This window comes from Bombus bifarius, unplaced genomic scaffold, assembly GCF_011952205.1.
Source record: "Bombus bifarius isolate JDL3187 unplaced genomic scaffold, Bbif_JDL3187 scf7180000009790, whole genome shotgun sequence".
Taxonomy (NCBI): domain Eukaryota; kingdom Metazoa; phylum Arthropoda; class Insecta; order Hymenoptera; family Apidae; genus Bombus; species Bombus bifarius.
Genome location: NW_022885336.1, coordinates 225,577 through 243,764, shown reverse-complemented (window position 1 = coordinate 243,764; position 18,188 = coordinate 225,577). Strand labels below are relative to the sequence as shown.

General features: G+C 33.8%; 1 protein-coding gene across 1 annotated transcript in view; it reads right to left on the bottom strand.

The window, feature by feature from the left end:
• Positions 1-34: 34 nt before the first annotated feature.
• The window catches only part of LOC117215787 (leishmanolysin-like peptidase), a 210,303-nt gene continuing 192,149 nt past the window's right edge, over positions 35-18,188 (bottom strand). Inside the window, exons 5-15 of the mRNA XM_033462265.1 lie at positions 14,464-14,546; positions 6,008-6,119; positions 5,003-5,184; positions 4,611-4,814; positions 2,497-2,722; positions 1,984-2,177; positions 1,629-1,761; positions 1,341-1,500; positions 895-1,061; positions 543-662; positions 35-190 (exon numbers count right to left, since the gene is read on the bottom strand). Coding sequence (XP_033318156.1) covers positions 35-190; positions 543-662; positions 895-1,061; positions 1,341-1,500; positions 1,629-1,761; positions 1,984-2,177; positions 2,497-2,722; positions 4,611-4,814; positions 5,003-5,184; positions 6,008-6,119; positions 14,464-14,546 — 1,737 coding nt within the window. The remainder of the gene's footprint in view (positions 191-542; positions 663-894; positions 1,062-1,340; positions 1,501-1,628; positions 1,762-1,983; positions 2,178-2,496; positions 2,723-4,610; positions 4,815-5,002; positions 5,185-6,007; positions 6,120-14,463; positions 14,547-18,188) is intronic.

Sequence of the window (18,188 nt, the reverse complement as noted above, 5' to 3'; positions counted from 1 at the left end):
ATTGATAAAAATATTACCTAGATCAGATGACACATCATCTAAAAACAAAGAAGTAAATTGAAACAACAAATAATGGGAAATTTGTAAGTGTCCCTGCGGACGCACAATGCAAAGTGTCTCTGTGATAATACGTCGCAGGTGGATGTTCATCTCCTGGCTTACAGTATTCGTGTTTTTCTTTCAGTTCCGCCTGTAAAAAAGAGACACATGAGGTATATACATATATATAGTATCTCTTTTAGTTGTAGGAAAGAATTGCTATACTTAAGGGATTAAGTATAATTGTTAAGGACGGTAACTGGGATGGTAAATTTTACTATACCAGGAATGATTGGGACCAGGAATATGTTTATTAAACATTTCCCATTTAGGATGGGAAACCTCCCATTTAGAACCTCAAATCAATTTGTAAAATTTCGTTTGTTCGTAGAACATCTTGCATAAGTAAATTAAAAAAAAAAATTATTTTCGCTAATTTGTAAAATATATTTTGAGTTTAGGTGCGTAATATATATTTCACCTGGCATAACATTCCTTCTTACCTGACAGATATCTTTACATGGAGGACAAATTAGAGCTCCTTTATGAAGCCAACCATTTTGTATTATTCTGATAGTTATTTCTTGACCAGCATGATAACACGTGTATGTGTAATTTGCAACCTGTACAATAAAATATGTTGAGGAGGATATAATTTATCGATCTTATAGTGCTAAATATTGTTACGAATATTTAACAGCCACAGTATAAAAAGTTAAAGCCAAGTGTATTGCGACAGAAAATTCGAAAGACCATCGATCTTTATGGTAGCTTATGATGGTGACGGATATGAGCGGCTGGCGTATGTTAATAACAATATATAACACAAAATAAAAGTAGGTTTATGTCACTGACCATTATATGTAATCTACCAGCTTCACATTTATACTGATAACATCCGGAGCCCCAATGCTGCCATTGCCGAGCTTGTTTGCAAGCCCTTTCTTCCCACATTTGGTTTGTATGATCGAAACATCTTGAATGCGAGCCATACTTTTCCAGAGCAAAGTTTTTGTCTGGATCTGTTCAGAATTAATTCAATTAATAAAATTAATATATTTTACTATATACTATACCATTTATGTATACTATTTATGAATACTATTTATTCAACGTTATGTTATGAAAATTAACAATAAGCAGAACGTTTTAAAACGATAGCTTCTACTTTCATCTTAAACTTGAATATTTACGTAATTCGTTAAAATTTGTATTAATTGCAAAAACAAGTTTAACAAAAGCTAATGTTTTCTATATTATAGCAGAATAGAATTTCCAGTATCATTTGCGATACAACTTACGAGGATTATTCTCTTCGTAGAGACAATGAGAGCCTCTAACTACTATGTTTCGAGCTCTCCATGTGAATTCCTGAATGTACGGACAATAATCTGCCAGAGATACTGAACCACCATAATATTGTTCCTCTCCAGCTGGTACGTGCGGGATAGAGTCAAAGTTCTAAGAAACAAAAGATCGATACAATACTATCTTTTATGCGTAAAAAATATACTCCGTAGATAGAGTGATATTTTATTTAAAAAAAATTTTTTTGCAAAAAGGACGATTAAACGTAAGCAATTTCATACCTGGTACTTTTTAGGCAGAGGCAATGAATATTTAATTAGATTACACAACGCCACCGAACTTCGATCATCGGTACATTCGGTTTGCAACGGATCCTGTTTTACTTTGTTACAAAAGGGATGAATAGACTTCCCTCTAAAAAACAATAATCTGTTACATCAAAAATATTTAGTGTTTGATCATGAAAATACCTATAGGATAATTTTTTTTCATTTTTACATAGCATAGAGTTTGTGTTTATTGTATTCAATGTTTAATTATATTCATGAACCACTAAATGTTCTATAATATTTCTAGGTGGAATTATTCCATTAACTGTGAAGACGTATAAATTAAACGTAACGTAAAGATACATACGATAGTCGCGAAGATTTCGAAGATATCCATTCCTTGCACGACTTCATCGAAAAATCGCAGCCAAGATTTTTCCCCCAACCCAGTTCTTGAGCCATTGAGTAATTTGCACTGTACCATCCAGTGTCTTCCATAAGGGCGAGGGTTATTCTCGAATAAACGGGATTTTGCGTATGTGTTCCTGTCATTGCTTCGTTCTAAAATGGTACAACGACAAAAGCACTACAAATTGATATAAATTCGATCTTTTGTAAAAAAAACTTAAATTTATTTCAGCATTATATAAATCAAATATTATTAGCCAGATGATTTCTTTAATAGTTCTCTAACGTTCCCAAAGAAAATATTATTGTAAATCGCAATCGTAAAGACGCAGTACATAAACACTGAAAATTGTACAATTCTAATATTTATAAAGCCGATCAAATTTTATTAAGATTAAAGGTAAATTAATTCTTGATTTTCTGCGATTCGTTGTTTATTGTTTTTATGATTCACCTTAAATTTTTAATTTACCTCGAAGACTCGTTTTTCCCAATGCGTCAGTGCCGTGCCATCCTCCCCCTGATCTTCTAATTCCGCACCTTCTAGTTCTGGACAATTGAAGTGAGCCTGAGCCTCAGCACGAACCCTCGGCGTGACTATCATCTGCATCGACCTTTCCACGTAACCACCGTGTACCTGCCAATATCGTCTAACGACCGTTTTGATCGTGTTTTCACTCCACTGATGCGTTTGTAATCTATATGCATATAACAGGATTAGCCAGTATTATCAGTATAAAAATTCATTGACACCGTAGCAAAATGATAAACGATACAACGATACAGCAAGGTATTTGAAATAAACATAAATATCTTAATTTCTATGATCAGTTTGACGATGCTTAATGCGGAAATTATATTTTTATATTACAGACATTTATTTCATCCATTAAATATCATGACGAACAGATCATATATTATATATATAATAATATAATTATTATAATAATTATAATAATACGTATACATCTATATATATATATATATATATATATATATATATATATATATATATATATATATATATATATATATTGATTGATAACATCAATATTATAACATTAATATATATTGATTGAAAAACATGTAACACGTAGATATATATATATATACATATATATATATATATATATATATATATATATATATATATATGTATATATATATATATATCTACGTGTTACATGTTTTTCGTTCTGTGTATTTTTGCATCATTAAATTTCCCACAGATGCAAGGAAAGACATTCACAACGTGTTAATTAATTTTGTATGATTTAAGATATTATTGAAGATTCTACTTATAAGAAAAAGCATATTTCCCCTAAGCAAATGTTTTCTCGAAACGTCGTTGGATCTATCAGTAGAAAAGGTCGTGTCGTGAACCCAGAGGATAGTATCCGTCATGTTGTAATGTTTAACGAGTTCTCACCCTTTTATTACCAGGGTCATACTTCCATAATCGCGTAGTCTACCTTTTCTAAAAAAGAAAAATATATCTCTCAAGAGCAGTTGGTTGCGGCAACATGGGAACTTTTAACAAATCGTAAGAATCCAGTTCCTCCGGTCTGTAAAACTTTAACAAAGCAGGAAAACGCTTACAAAATAAGCGCAATACAGGAGAATTTGTAGAAAAAGATCTCTTCAGATTATCAAGATATATCCTCACAGTGTCCATTGTACGTAGATAGACGTAAAACGTACGTACGAAGATCCACACAAAGAAGCTCAAATATGAGAGAATGAAAGCACGCAAGCTTACGGTCAGATGGATCGTGGATACAGAAGGGTAGACGATGGCAAAGAGAGAATGAGATCACTGCTAAGCTACGAGTCAATGTAAGAGAAACGCCAAAAGAGAAGAAGAAATGGCGAAGAGCAAGTAACGTGTTCGTCTGACAAGGCCGGAACCTGGTTCGTTACGGTTCGTCGATTTCGTTGGAACCAAGAATATCAGGAACACAAGGAATTTTCCAATTTTAAAGGCAGATACACCGGCTCAGTGTCAGGGGGCGAGAATATGCGAGAAAAAAGACTCGTTGCTGAAAAAGGAAGGAGAAAGACAAAGGGACATTATTGCGGGATGATGGATCGTTGAAGAAAGCGAGCTATTCCCTTCGACGCTAGTTAGACTCGAAGGAAACGGCTTTGTCATGTGATATGTGTATATATCTACATGGCAGATGATATATTATACTTTTATTGAAATCCTTCAAATATAACGATCCGATTATTACAAATAAATGTAATATATCATGGAGAAGATAACTTTATTTAACAACACGTAATCGTTTATTAGCTATGAAAGATAACTTTCATGAGGATAGAGATCCTTAAATTTCCCCTGAAATATCTTTGATGGAAAAAACGACGCTTTATTATGGAAATGACTATAGACCATCTTATCATATATTAATTTTCTACTACCATATCATAATATTAATTCTCCTTATATAAAAGATAACTTCTTTCTTTTTATTTCATCTTGTAAAAAATGCTTCGGTCTTGGAAGAAATAAAGTACCAATAATTAATGAAATATTTCTGAAGCAGGAAATAGTAGTAGCGTAATAAAGCGACATATACTTACTTTTCGTTTAACATCGGTTTCCCTGTATCGCTTCTCCTTGGAGTTCTAGGCTCACCATTCTCATCTCGGTAGAAAGCGTATAAACTTACAGAGAATCCCAGTGCGTGTAATATCTCATGTTTCACCGTGCTTAATAATGTTTCTAGTTCCTGTGGCTTCGTGCTTATGCTATTCGGACACAAATTGGCGTGACCAGCTATCGGTCTGCAAAATATCAAATGAGATTCCGATTGCATTGAATTCTATCACAAAGAACAATTAAATAAAGAAAATTTAAGAATATGTAAATAAATATTAAATAAAGAATTTAGGAATAATTTATAAATATATATGTGTAGCAGAGAATAATATACGTATAATAATTTAGATAAATACACATACAAATAATTTACCTATCTAACGCTGCCTCTGTTTGGCAATGCGCTGCATAAGCCACGGTTAATCCTTTATGGCATCTTGCAGTTTGCATCGCGGATACATAGAAGACAAAATCGGCACCATCTATACCTGGGCCTGCCCTACTTCCTTCAGCAATACCGCAATTATGTCCTGTTGCATTACATGTTCTACAAACCTGTTTATCAAGTAAACGCATTACATTCTATTTTTCTGCATCGAATATACTGCGAACAATTCTGTTAATTCTACAAGGCGAAAACGTTATTTCCATCTGTCTTAGGTCTATCATTAGTATTTATCGCAGAAGTGAAATAAAAAGCATAATGAGAAACAGTTAGTGAATCTGTTTAATAAGTCCAGTTTCAAGTATTTCTTTGCCAGAGATGATCTGATATGTAAAAAATAACCATTGGATAAATTCATTCTTAAACTTATTTTAACCGACCCACACGTTTTAATCTCTTAATAGGGAAAAGAAGGAAAATAAAAATATCGTAATTATTATCATTTTTATCGTTTGCTAAAGAAATCCAAATATAAGTATTCATGAATTTTTTAATAATTTCAGTTTTGATAATGTTAAAGTTTCAATGTTCTATTTAAACGTCTAGCAACGGGCAGAGCGATTGAATATCTGCGAAATCGCAGCAATAAATCGATTTTGCATCGAATTTTGTTCATATAGTTATACGTAGATGTTAAGCACATTTTCGACGTCAACGAATAATCTAGTTTTGTATCGCGAAACACGCATATAAAATTGATATATACTTCACAATTATTCACATAGGTATATCACTTCAATAACTTATTACATTTGAAAGGGCATGTTAAAAGAGAATAATCGAAACTGGCTAACTTTTTGTGCATTTCATAGCCCTTATTATGTACACTACACTTTTGTTCATAATAATATTCGTGATAAATTAATATTTCAATTTTCCTAACAATAATATCACCGTGTTCGTTGCTATGGAGATTATTAATTATATTCTTACGTCAAGATGATCTTCGGGCACGACTACTTCACCGCACATTGTAGTAGTTCGACAGGTATCTATACAGTGAGTGTGATGATCTTTGACGAACACTTGACTACTTTCGCATTTCCTAAAACAGACGAGAATTTAAAAATATAACGTTCTTTATCTTTAAGAAAGACAAGCAATAATAATGCTTAGAGGCGAGTGCAGTTTGTGTTTTCTTAAAAGAAAAAAAAAACAGTATTGTAAAAATCGCGATATAATCTTCGTTGTGCGTTGGAAGCTTCGCTTGCGTTTTAAGCTTATACGCTATACATTTAAGAGACATGATCGACGTAACCAGCATGGGACAAGTGGTCTGAAAACTTTTGAATAACATCGATCCGTATACTTTTATGCGATAAAAGTACATAGATACGTATACATAGTACATCGGGAAGGGAAATACTACAATAGGAGGAAGGATAAAACGGACTCCTGGGGAAAAACCGACAGCGAAGGTATAAGTGCACTCTGTTACATAAACGTTCACGATCGAGAAGTATTCCACGACACGTAGAAAAATATCGTTATTCTTGACGTTTTAGATTTTAAAGTTTGATGCGAGTATGTAGGCAAAGAACTTGAGAAAGAAAGTGAGATTCTTCTATTTATCTTTTGACTTACATCGACAAATCTATAATTCCCCAAGGATACATTCAGCTACCACGACCACATCCATTTTCTACGTACAACCATTAATTAATTACACGTATATTGGAATTTTTAATTTCATATCGGGAAGGAATGTAAAAATTCTGCGAATTACTGGCAAACAATCGAAGAGTTTCACGCATCTTTATTTGGTTTCACGAGCGAAGGATGTAAATAACGAAATGAACGGATACAAACTTAGGGACTCGAACGACTATTGATTATCAATTAATAAAATGGATGGCTTCGAGAGTTCAGTATTCTATCGATGCAACTGATTTGGCTTGCCCTGTAGAGTTTGTAATTTCAAATATCGCGTTTTCTTCGTAATCACATTAAATACGGCAGCCGGCTTAGTGAAAAGCGGGCTTATGTAGTTTAGATCCCGGGTCTTGATACTATTCGAACCTTCGACGGTTTCTATTATATCGTCCTCGATGGGTTTACAGGTCTAAAAGCCCACAAAATTACACGTAGACATTTATACAGGTAGTTTCTAAATATATAGGAAATTTTTCAGAAATTCATTTTAAACGTTAACACGGTACATGTATTTATTGTTTTATATATTTTCGGATACTTTAATTGATATTATTAATATTGAAATTCTCGAATTAGGAATAGATTTCGTGCACTTGAAAATTATCAAAAATGTGGCTATAGCATTGATGTTTAAACGCGTATCAATTATTATTTATATTTATATTATATAAAATCTAGCAAATAGACATATATGTATATGTTAAATATAAGATAAGTATTACCAACTCTTTGCTTTTCCCTTTCAAAGAACGTTTGCTATAATAATATTATTATAACATTTCTATGAAAATTTTATTTGTTTATCATCTGTATATAATTATATATATATAATTACAGCAGATGATAAACAAATAAAATTGCCGAGGAAAGTTAATTTTAATCTGATGCTTCCGTAAAAACGATAAAATCGGTGTATATAGATTATTCGAAAGGCAAATACGCTTTCGAATTTTCTTCTTTCCTCTTTCTACAGGCAGAGAAAGAAAAATGTGTGTAATTTCCTCGAATAACATGTACCGGTATCAGCAGCTTCTCGAAGCCCCTGAAATTGCAAGATTTTATCTCGACATGAATGTGCCCGATGTCAGCGATAGAAAGACGGTCGAAACCTTTTGCTTTTTTCCTCCCCTTCGTCTCCGCGATAACTGCCAGGCCAGAAAACGAAGAAAATGGATGGGAATGGGAGATTTCGTAAAGGAAAGGGTAAATTGCCTGGAAACTGGTTAAATATTTACGGAGAGGATTTTCTCTTTATGAACTAATATAGCGTGCTCGATTTTAAGGGCCATCGTTAAAGCGATATTGAAATCATAAATCCAAACGGAATTTAAAGGCGCATCGGAAACTTGATGGCACTTATGCCGTTGGCAGAATTTTCCAGAAGCTCGGCTAGAAGGAAAGAGAAGAAGGATGAAACCGATAATGAAAGAGACTGCACATGACGGGTAGTCGTATAAAAGTGGAAGTTATGGAGAAGCAGCTGTGGAGATTTCAATGATTTAAACCACAGATTTTCGGCCGGCAGGAATCCTCCAACTGATCGTACATTACGTAAATTGATTCGAGCGACCGTGCGGTGATCAGATTAACGGATTAAGCGTTATTCAGTCTGGATGTAACACGGTGCAATACGTTACAGTGTGAGTATCTTTGTAACTGCTAGAAAGAATTTTCCAATTTCAAAAGAATATTTATCATTAGTACGTTGTTTCTAGAATTTTAAATTGGATTTACTACGAAAATATCGTATTAAACTAAACTCTTGTTCCATGTACATTCAAGTAACTTTTTGCATTTAAGTATAAGAATATTTTACACTTATGATTTTTAGATTATTTCGCACGTAATATATACACTCCTCGTCAAAAAGATAACCCAGGTGTATTATCTTTAATTTCTCAATGACGCGTGCAAAGTTTTTCGTCTGTAACGTACAATATCAAAACATTATAAGCTCAGAATATGCTCTTCGTTGAAAATAATTAAAAATATTATAAGGTTTAGTGTGTAACAAAAAAAAAATTGTTTTATTTTATGAACGAAATGATAACACATGTGCAATAAGAAAATAATAATCAACATAAATTATAACTAATAATAATTACTTATCAAACATATATACTTGTTTAATAATGGGTACATACCCCTTTATTTCCTATTACTTCTATTGTACGATTTGTTATCGATTTATATAGTTACTGGATATAATTTTGACTTAACGTGTCCCATTCGCGTACAATTGTATCTTTTAATTCTTGTACGTGTTGATACTGCTTTCCATTTGCATATATGCCGTGAACAAGTTCTGCCCAACAATTTTCGATAATATTAAGTTCCGGAGAGTGTGCAGACCACGGAAGAATAGATATATTATTTTCATTAAAATATGATTGGACCAATCTTGATGCGTGTACAGGTGCAGAATCTTGTTGAAAGATTTGATCAAGCCCAGAAATGCGTTCTGCATGATTATTTATTTGTTCTTTGATTAAACTTATGTATCGGACACTATTCATTCTCCCAACGATGAACTTGATACTTGTCTTGCCGAAATAACAGATGCCGGCCCAAACCATCACGCTGTCTCCTCCCATTTGTCGTCGAATTGCTGACATTGTCTCTTTTCTTATGTCATGAAAATAATATTTTAACCCATCAGAACCATTCAAGTTGAATCTTTTTCATCTGAAAATAGTACCCTTCTCCATTTCTTTTTCCTATGCATTCTTTCTTTTGCAAAGCGTAAACGTTCTACTTTGTGTTTCGTTGTTAACGAAGGTTTCTTTTTCAATTTTAGCCTCTTAATATCTTTGCAGGATAGTAGAACTCGACGAACACTTGAAACACTGGCACTATCACTAGATTTTTCCATTATTTGCTTCGTTGTTAACTGCGAGTTGGAAGCTACACGCAAAATTGCTCGCTTATCACGATCGGATAACGATGACGGCTGACCAGTACTTTTCTTTTTGCCATAATCTTCAACATTTTTGAAGAAATTGTGTATTACTTTCGACTTCTTATTTGCTACTGATAACTGTTGCTGTTTTAGTTCAAGAATTTGCTTTCTTTCAGACTCGTTTAATTTTTTTCCACGTCTCACATACTTACAAATTTATATAATATTGTATTGTAATCTTTACTCGTGGATAGATCATGAAGTATTAGTATGGATTAGTTTTTCTTTGTTACACACTAAACCTCATAATATTTTTAATTATTTTCAACGAAGAGCATATTCTGAGCTCATAATGTTTTGATATTGTACGTTACAGACGAAAAACTTTACATGCGTCATTGAGAAATTAAAGATAACACACCTGGGTTATCTCTTTGACGAAGAGTGTATATATTAAAAGGAAACAAAATTCACGTTACATTTATCTTCTATGAAACTCTGTGAAAGCAGACACTTTGGAATATTCGAAGATACTTTTTTCCATAATACGAGAAGAGTCACCAGTAGGTTTTTTGAAAGAATTTTCGCTTCATTTGGTGAACTTAAAGGAGTCTGAAGCAGTTTGAAAGCATTACTCAAGCATACTTACTCAAACCAGGTAATGCCGAGAGTGCGGATTTGTTGCAGTGACACACTTTCTGCATTACCGTAAGCTCGTCTCATACCAAATCTATTTCTTCGACTAATCTAAAAAGCGTATATAGCATTTCCATCGATTGATAAGTTGAAACTAGATTTATTTATCAGGTACGAAATTTATTTCGGACATTTTGCTCGTTTGCGTCCTTTATACGAATATCGAATTCACAAAATTGCCGGAAAATTCCTATCATGTTCAGAAGCTTAATACAAAATTAACCTGGATTTCGAGGCTTGTTTCGAAGAATGTTTTATTCAAAACACAACTTTGGGGATTCGAAGTTAGCTGATCAAAGATGCTGCGTGTGTTGTTGCTTACACACTGTAATAATATTATGGGGGTTCGGAGTTTCCTCCATATCAAAGTTCCTTATACATGTTGAAACTAGAAAAACGACAGAAAAATGGATTCGTTCCACTGATCGCCCGCAAATAATTTCCACTATTATATTAGGTTGTCCGGAAAGTATTTTTCTTTTACAGACACGTCTTTTACAACAACGCATCTTTATACAAACATCAAACCTAATCTGTCGAACGTTGTGATCTTTAGTTTGATAGAACAAACTGGATCATACGTAATTCGATAAAATAATATAAAACGGAAAATGTTGTGCATCAATTATTTCTTTATAAAATGAAAGAAACTTTTCGGACAACCTAATACTTATAGATGAATCGCTAATTTTCCGAAATAATAAAGTATCCAAAATAGAGCGAGCAAAGTGTCGATAAAAAGATAAATCTGAATAAAAATCTGCTTGTAAATGATCATGTCGTGAATGATAAATGTTTGAGATTCGCTATATGTTCTCTTAATCACACACTGTAATATTCGCGCATATCAATGATCAACGTTCTGACCAACTAAATTCTTCGAACAAGGTGTTATCGAAGCGAGTTAACGTTGAATATGTATAGCAGAATATTAATTTCCACCGAAGCTTAGAGGATATTAGCTTACCAGGCGCGTCAAAGTGAATTTCTCCCGCGTTCGACAAGAATAACAGATTCATGGTCGAGAGCAGAGGGTAAAAATGTTGTAGGAAGAAGTTGTTTCGATAGTGAATATCGCGCAGGTACTCATGGGAGTCTTTTCAGCGAAGTATTATAGCCAGGGGATATTTATGAATCGAAGGAAGAAGATCTGAGAAAATCCTGCGAGAGACGCTACCCTATCCCGTTCAACTATTCCATCCAGTTTTCGTAATCCCTATTGGATCTGGCCGAGACGATAAAAGAAAACCGTATGGCAGAAACGAAACCACGCCATAAACCGACCAGTTCATTTTCTTACTTCTTCGAATGTTTTTGCTGATGCCATTCGAAAATCATAGCTACTTTCGTCTGTTATTAATGTTGCTCTGTCCTTCTTCTTTTATATTTTGGAGAAATTTGAGAAATTTGAAAAGTTGACAAATGTCCTTCTCCTCTGTTCTTCTTCTTTTATATTTTGGAGAAATTTGAGAAATTTGAAAAGTTGACAAATTTCAATTGGCGCGAAATCGACAGGGCTTTTTTGCGGAAAGCTGATTCGACGGTCGAAAAAAAGAATCTCATAGGTTTGTAAAAGCTACGAAAAATAGAAAAGTGCATCAAAAGAGAAAGGTAGCGCGGGAATGGCGGCCAAGAGATAGAGAATAAACGAGGGAAACGATCCGATTAAAAGTTTGAACAGGTACTGGTGGCGGTAAAGTGGCGCTTGCGTGCATTTTCTCCTAATGGATTTTAGAGTACCTAAACGAACGAATGAACCGTAACTTCGTGAATTTTTACTACAATCGACCAATTTTAATCATTAGCGATACAATTCTTATTTTCATGTATACGTATTTATAGCTCTGATGTCGCGTCAACGTTATGTAAATTATTCGTTTCTCATTGCACAGCTACTTTCCTTATGGGTCAACCACTTAGGGGTAGGTTACATTATGGTGTCGATCATAATTTATTAGAACTTATGTCATGATAATAATAATGTTAATAACGCGTTTACATGTTAAATCTTATTTTATGAAATTTAATTTTTCCTTTGTTCTTGAGTATATATAATTTATATTATTTAAGAAGTTATTTCACAAAAGAAAAGGAATTATTTAAATATAGGTATTATTCCATTGACTAGCATCCATTCATAAGTTCTTAAAATTGAATTAATTAAAATAAATTTATATAATCTATGTTTTACTTTGTTTATGCATTTAACGGACACATCTGATCTCATTTACAATATTGATGAAGATTAATAATAGAAGCCAACTTGGGTGTCAGTAACTAATGTTACACTGCTCGTTGCGAAGCTTCAGATCAATATTGTACACCACATGTCCGTCTTCCTTCGAAGACAAATGACGTTCCTTGATAACAGCGCATATACCGCAACTGACAGTAATTAATGCCAAATACTGACATATCATTTCTTTCGACGCTAGTAGTGGCGTGGCTTTAGTCTATTCGGTATTAAATGCCGAAGTTTAAATAATTGAAAATCTTGAATCCTTGTTCTTCTAAAGAACATAATAGACAAAATTATGTATTCTTGTTTGGTAAAAGAGTCGTAGGATAATTGTATAAATTATTATACGTGCACCATAAATGATCGAATCCCTTACTTCTCCAAAGAATAATATCCTCGTTTTAAAATAAAAAATTCCCATTTTATGAAACAACTTTGCTTTGATAAACATTCATACGTATATTTCTTACGCTTGGATGCCATCTGAAGATACAAATTGAATAAAAATTGCAAAGAAACAAAGAACACAAGTTCTTCGTTACGAATTCAATTTTCATTCGTTGTGTCTTCCTACAAATCTTAGATTGGACCTGTCTATGCCTTTTCATCTGCGTATCGACGGGGCAAATTCCCAATATTAAAAAAGCGAGCAGAGTTTGCGAAAATAAGAAACGCTTTCTTCCTGTCTAGTGTGTGTTCCGCGCGTGCTTGTTGAATAATGTAACGAATTCTTTTCCGCACCGTGGAAACCCATCCTTGCCACCCCGCCTATTCACCTGGTTCGCTTTTTAGATCCACGTCTTTTCGCGTCCGGTCGAAGCCCAACCGAAACGTCAAAAGTCATTGGAAATCCCGGAGGTCTCGTGCAAAATTGATTTGTCGCATGGATTTCGTTATCTGCGACTTGCTAGCACCTTGGATTTTGTGGAAGTTTGAGAAAAATGCATAAGTGAGGCTATGCTTAGCTTGCTGCGCTGTCGCATTCCCAAAGAACAGGGAAGGAAGAAGAAAGAGGGAAAGAAAGGCATAAAATGAATATTTTGCAGTTGGAAATACAATATATCGAGGTTGTTACAAGAGTTCTGTTATTTCTTCATTATCGATTCTCGATAATGTATCGTTTGTCGTCTGTCAAAACGTCATCTGTCTATCATTTTATAGAATTGTCTGTATTAATACCGTATTTCCTTCGATTGAAAATATCAAATTATCGCGACAATTTTGCAGTTACGTTAATAACATCGTAATGATTGATTGATCTTCGCTTTTTAAGGCTAAGCTTTAAAAAAAAAAGAGAGAAAAAAACATGCTTCAGGATTACTACGAGTGTTCGAGAAGTGTGTATTAAACGGCTGTGATAAATACTCGAAACGTTTACGGTAATAATGCAAGTACATCCGCGATTAGGGCAATAAATCAGGTAACCCGTTACGCAAATACGTATAATGCATATTCACAGTTTTACCTTAGCATTTTGGTTGCTATGCAAATAAACGTGCTACCGACAGTTGTGTATGGATATGCGTACAGAATGATTTATGCAAGTTCTTGAACTGATTACGTTATTTGGAATACTAATGATCGTGTTAAAAACGGTAGTAATTCCATTGCCATTGGATTAACGATGCGTTTGCAACATGTACTATGCGAAAGATCGCGAATCCATTGGCACTGAGCATCGATTCGTTACCTTCTAAATTATAGTAATTGGAGTAGACTGCTTCTAGAATTATTGATTTTATTTAATTTGATTAATTATCCAAAATTATTCGCCTACATTTATGTTTCAATCGGAATAAATATACATTTTTTTCACTTTATATGACAATCGACAGTTTATGCAATGTATTTAATAACGTTAGACAAACGTACATGCATTATTCAAACGTGAAAATAAAATACCTGCTCAATCTAATAGTGCTCTTTGTCTCACGGACCATGAGTGCTCGTTCCCAAAAGTGTACGGCTTCAGGTAAGATAGTATTCTGAAATAAATCGAAAGATATAGTTTAGATACCACGTAATTTTTCCTTCCACTGTATCAACTTCATAACTGGACTGCAGATTTCTGTGCATTTATAGGAAATTTGAAAGTACAAAACTGCACAAAATACATATAACATAAAAAGAAAGAAGAACGTACAAAACATCCAAACTACAGAACTTTTTACAATACTTGGTAGGTAAAAGAATTTTCTACCGAGACTCCACTTTCCCAATTATATCTCCGAAAATATGAATTTGCATAAAAATCTACAGTCTGTTCGTAATACTTATATTTCTAAAATCGTGTTAAATCAAATGTATTTATAATACGGGTATTTAATATATGTTATTTTTTACAAAATCTTGAAAGAGTTGTTCTTGAAAGAGCTTTGCGTCAATTATTCAAGACAAAAAAAGTCCCAAAAATTACTTTATAAACAGAGCTGTCTATTTCTGTGTTACCATGTTGTAGATCCACCCTAGGTACCTGCTTTTGTATGCTTAATAGCAACATACGCATCATAAACACGGAACACGGTGCACAGGCAGTTAGCGAACACGAGAGTGCCTCTCTTCAGGTCTGACTCTGCCATTGACCTACACCCCTAGCTCGTTAGCCTTCGAGTCTCTTTGGCGGACAGCTTGCTCGTGGGTCCAAAAGGACTATGTTTAAAGGGTCGGAACAGTTACTAATTTGTTGCTCAGATTTTAAATACGGGCTAGAGTTAGAGTTTTAGGACACAGAAGGCTGAATTTTCAAAATAAACATTGATGAGTTGTTATACGATTGATGCAATTCCTATAAATATTCATGAAAAATATTTTGAAAAATGAAACGCTATATTCTAACTAATAATAAGGAGGCTGGTATATAAGTTTATCTTTACTATAAGATTTAATAATCGTTAATTTTCGCGCCAAATGCTGATCCTTCAGCGAATCCAACGTAAGTCGTCTTTCTCTACTTCGAAGCCAATTATGTTCAAATTTTCCTATAGCAGCTTCGATAATCGTTATTCTTAATCTGTTTAAGTACTGGGATTTTTCGCAGAGAGTAAAAGGAAGAAGGATGGGAACAACAGAGCGCTTCTATTTATTGTAAATAACAAAATAGACAATAACGAAGGAAGCAGATGGCAAAAATGAGATGGACGCCGATCGAACTGCACTGGAAGAGTGCGATGTGTGCCGGCAATTTAGACATACTGCGATCGTTTGAAGAAGGTAACAGTGGCGGTTAATGACGCAGATTCTGGACAAATAACAGAAACGATAGCAGCTACGAACCTTTAAGTAGGTTAAAACTCTTGCAACCTGTTTTTCTATGTTACAACCAATTTTCTTTGAAGAGGCATCTTTATTGAAAAAATATTTCATAGTGCTGCAATCACGATTGAAACGGTCTGCCACGCTACTGTTATAAAAATACGTAGCCTTATTTTAAGAAAATAATTTTGAGAACATGACATTGAGACAAATTTTTGCTTATCATAATTTTTCTTCTCTTATTTATACAGGGTGGTTAGTAATTGGTGGTACAAGCGGAAAAAAGAAGTCGAAAATATAGAATAAAAATTTTCTTTTTTTAATTTTTTTTTTTAATTTTTCCATCGAGACAACGATCTACAGTGAGATCCGTTATAACAAGACGTGATAAAGTGCACGCGTACCGAGCGAAAATTCAAAGTCGATTTTCTCGAAAACAAAGCCTCGAACGAAAAATTTTTATTCTATATTTTCACCCCCTTTCTGCTTGTACCACCAATTACCAACCACCCTGTATACGTATTGAATTAGATGAAATAATTGGTAGTTAACTTAAACTCTATCAGCGATATTAATAAGAATAAAATAATAATGCCTATATTATTTTACTGCAATAATATCTACATGTAATACTGTCATTAGGAGAAGTCTCGTTCATAGTAGTTTCCCCAAGGACATGCGTACTTTTTATGAGGTGATTCATTCATCCAAATGATAGCACGCAAAGAGACACGATATAACAATAAGAAGAACAGGATATATTACTCGATTTGTAGCGACAAAGCTTAGATACTGTTCGTCCAATAAATCTACAGCCACTTCATAAGACAATTATATGAGAAATATGAATATGGATGTGTAGAAATTAATGATGAGTTAATAAAGAAATGTAAATTAACATTTAAACTAAGACTTTCGAGCGGTGCTGTATATCTTATAAAAAATCAGCAAGTATCCAAATACATTGAAACGTTAATTTACATTATCGTTTCAAACATTTTACGACATTTTGAATAGATAATTACACTAAAACATACACGTTACACTTAAAAGGCAATGAATGCTAGCAATCGATAAAATGAATACGTTGTATAAATCTGTGTGATACGTAAGGCAACATTTCCTTTTGTTTTGGCGAAGCGTGGGTGAGAATCCGAGAGGAAGAAACGGCTGATATTACTTCCGACTGCTTTAAACAAACGATCGTCGGATGGTTGTATTGAGCGTAGAAGTAGTAGAAGTCTGTTGGGAGCTACGCTCGGGCGAACGTGCGTCATTAATATCGGCCTAATGGCAAGCGCCTGATAATTAAAACCGGAGCCGAACAAATGGGGCCTCGAACACCATGGACGTGCAAACGTTTAATTTCATCGTCTTTAATTATTTTTCACCGATTGCATTCTAGACGGCGCTCCTCGTTAACAGCTTCACCGATCCAAGTTACGCTTTTCTCCCGTCCATCAAATAACAGCCAAGAGTTTATCGATGTTATAACGAATCATGGAGAAAGCTTATATTACGATTAAACTAAGTGACTTGTTATAAACGAAGCGTCCTTGTAATAGAAGTTTCCGAATTTCTATTTCATTAAATTTTACATTGGCCGATCTGTAATTAAAGTAACTACTAAACAATTACCTCGTTTTGTAATATTTTAATCAAATATGGGAAAGGAAATATTATTTTAGAAATATTAGGGTCTTTTAATTAAATAGATATATTTTTCCTTCAACGTTGGATATTTTGGAAGTATGATAAATATCTTTGGTTTATACAAATTAGTTATGATACATATTTTTGCACATTTTCGAACATAACGATTGACCAGAACAAGAATAACTTTTAATTCCAGTACAGAAAAGTACACGATTGTTGAACAAATTTCGAATAAAGGTTTGCAAAAATTGTTGAATAAAAATTAAATTGCTGAATATATCATTGTTAAGAATTAGCCGCACAAAGACCAAATGAAATAGCCGATTGTATGGGAGGAAAGGAAGATAAAAAGATAAAACAATTATTTGTCGGATATGAGCGCTGGCGTTCTTGTGAAATATGCAGAGGCATAAATATTTTATAACGTGTACGCAACGAACTGCCTATATTTTTAAAAAACATTTCAGATGTTCAAACTGGGGGCATATGGAAAATCAACAGAAAGCTATGAATATGCGCGGAAGGGAGACAAATACACGATGTGAAAAAATGCACATGGCAACGATGATGTGGCCATTGTTACAGAAGCATTGTACGCTTGTTCTGAAAGTTATTTCTCAACTCGTCCTGGTTCATTCGTATTTCTGCATTTTGCAGCCGTACTAATGTATAAAAATGCTACACTGGAAGTAAGTACGTACATAAATATGCTTCTAATT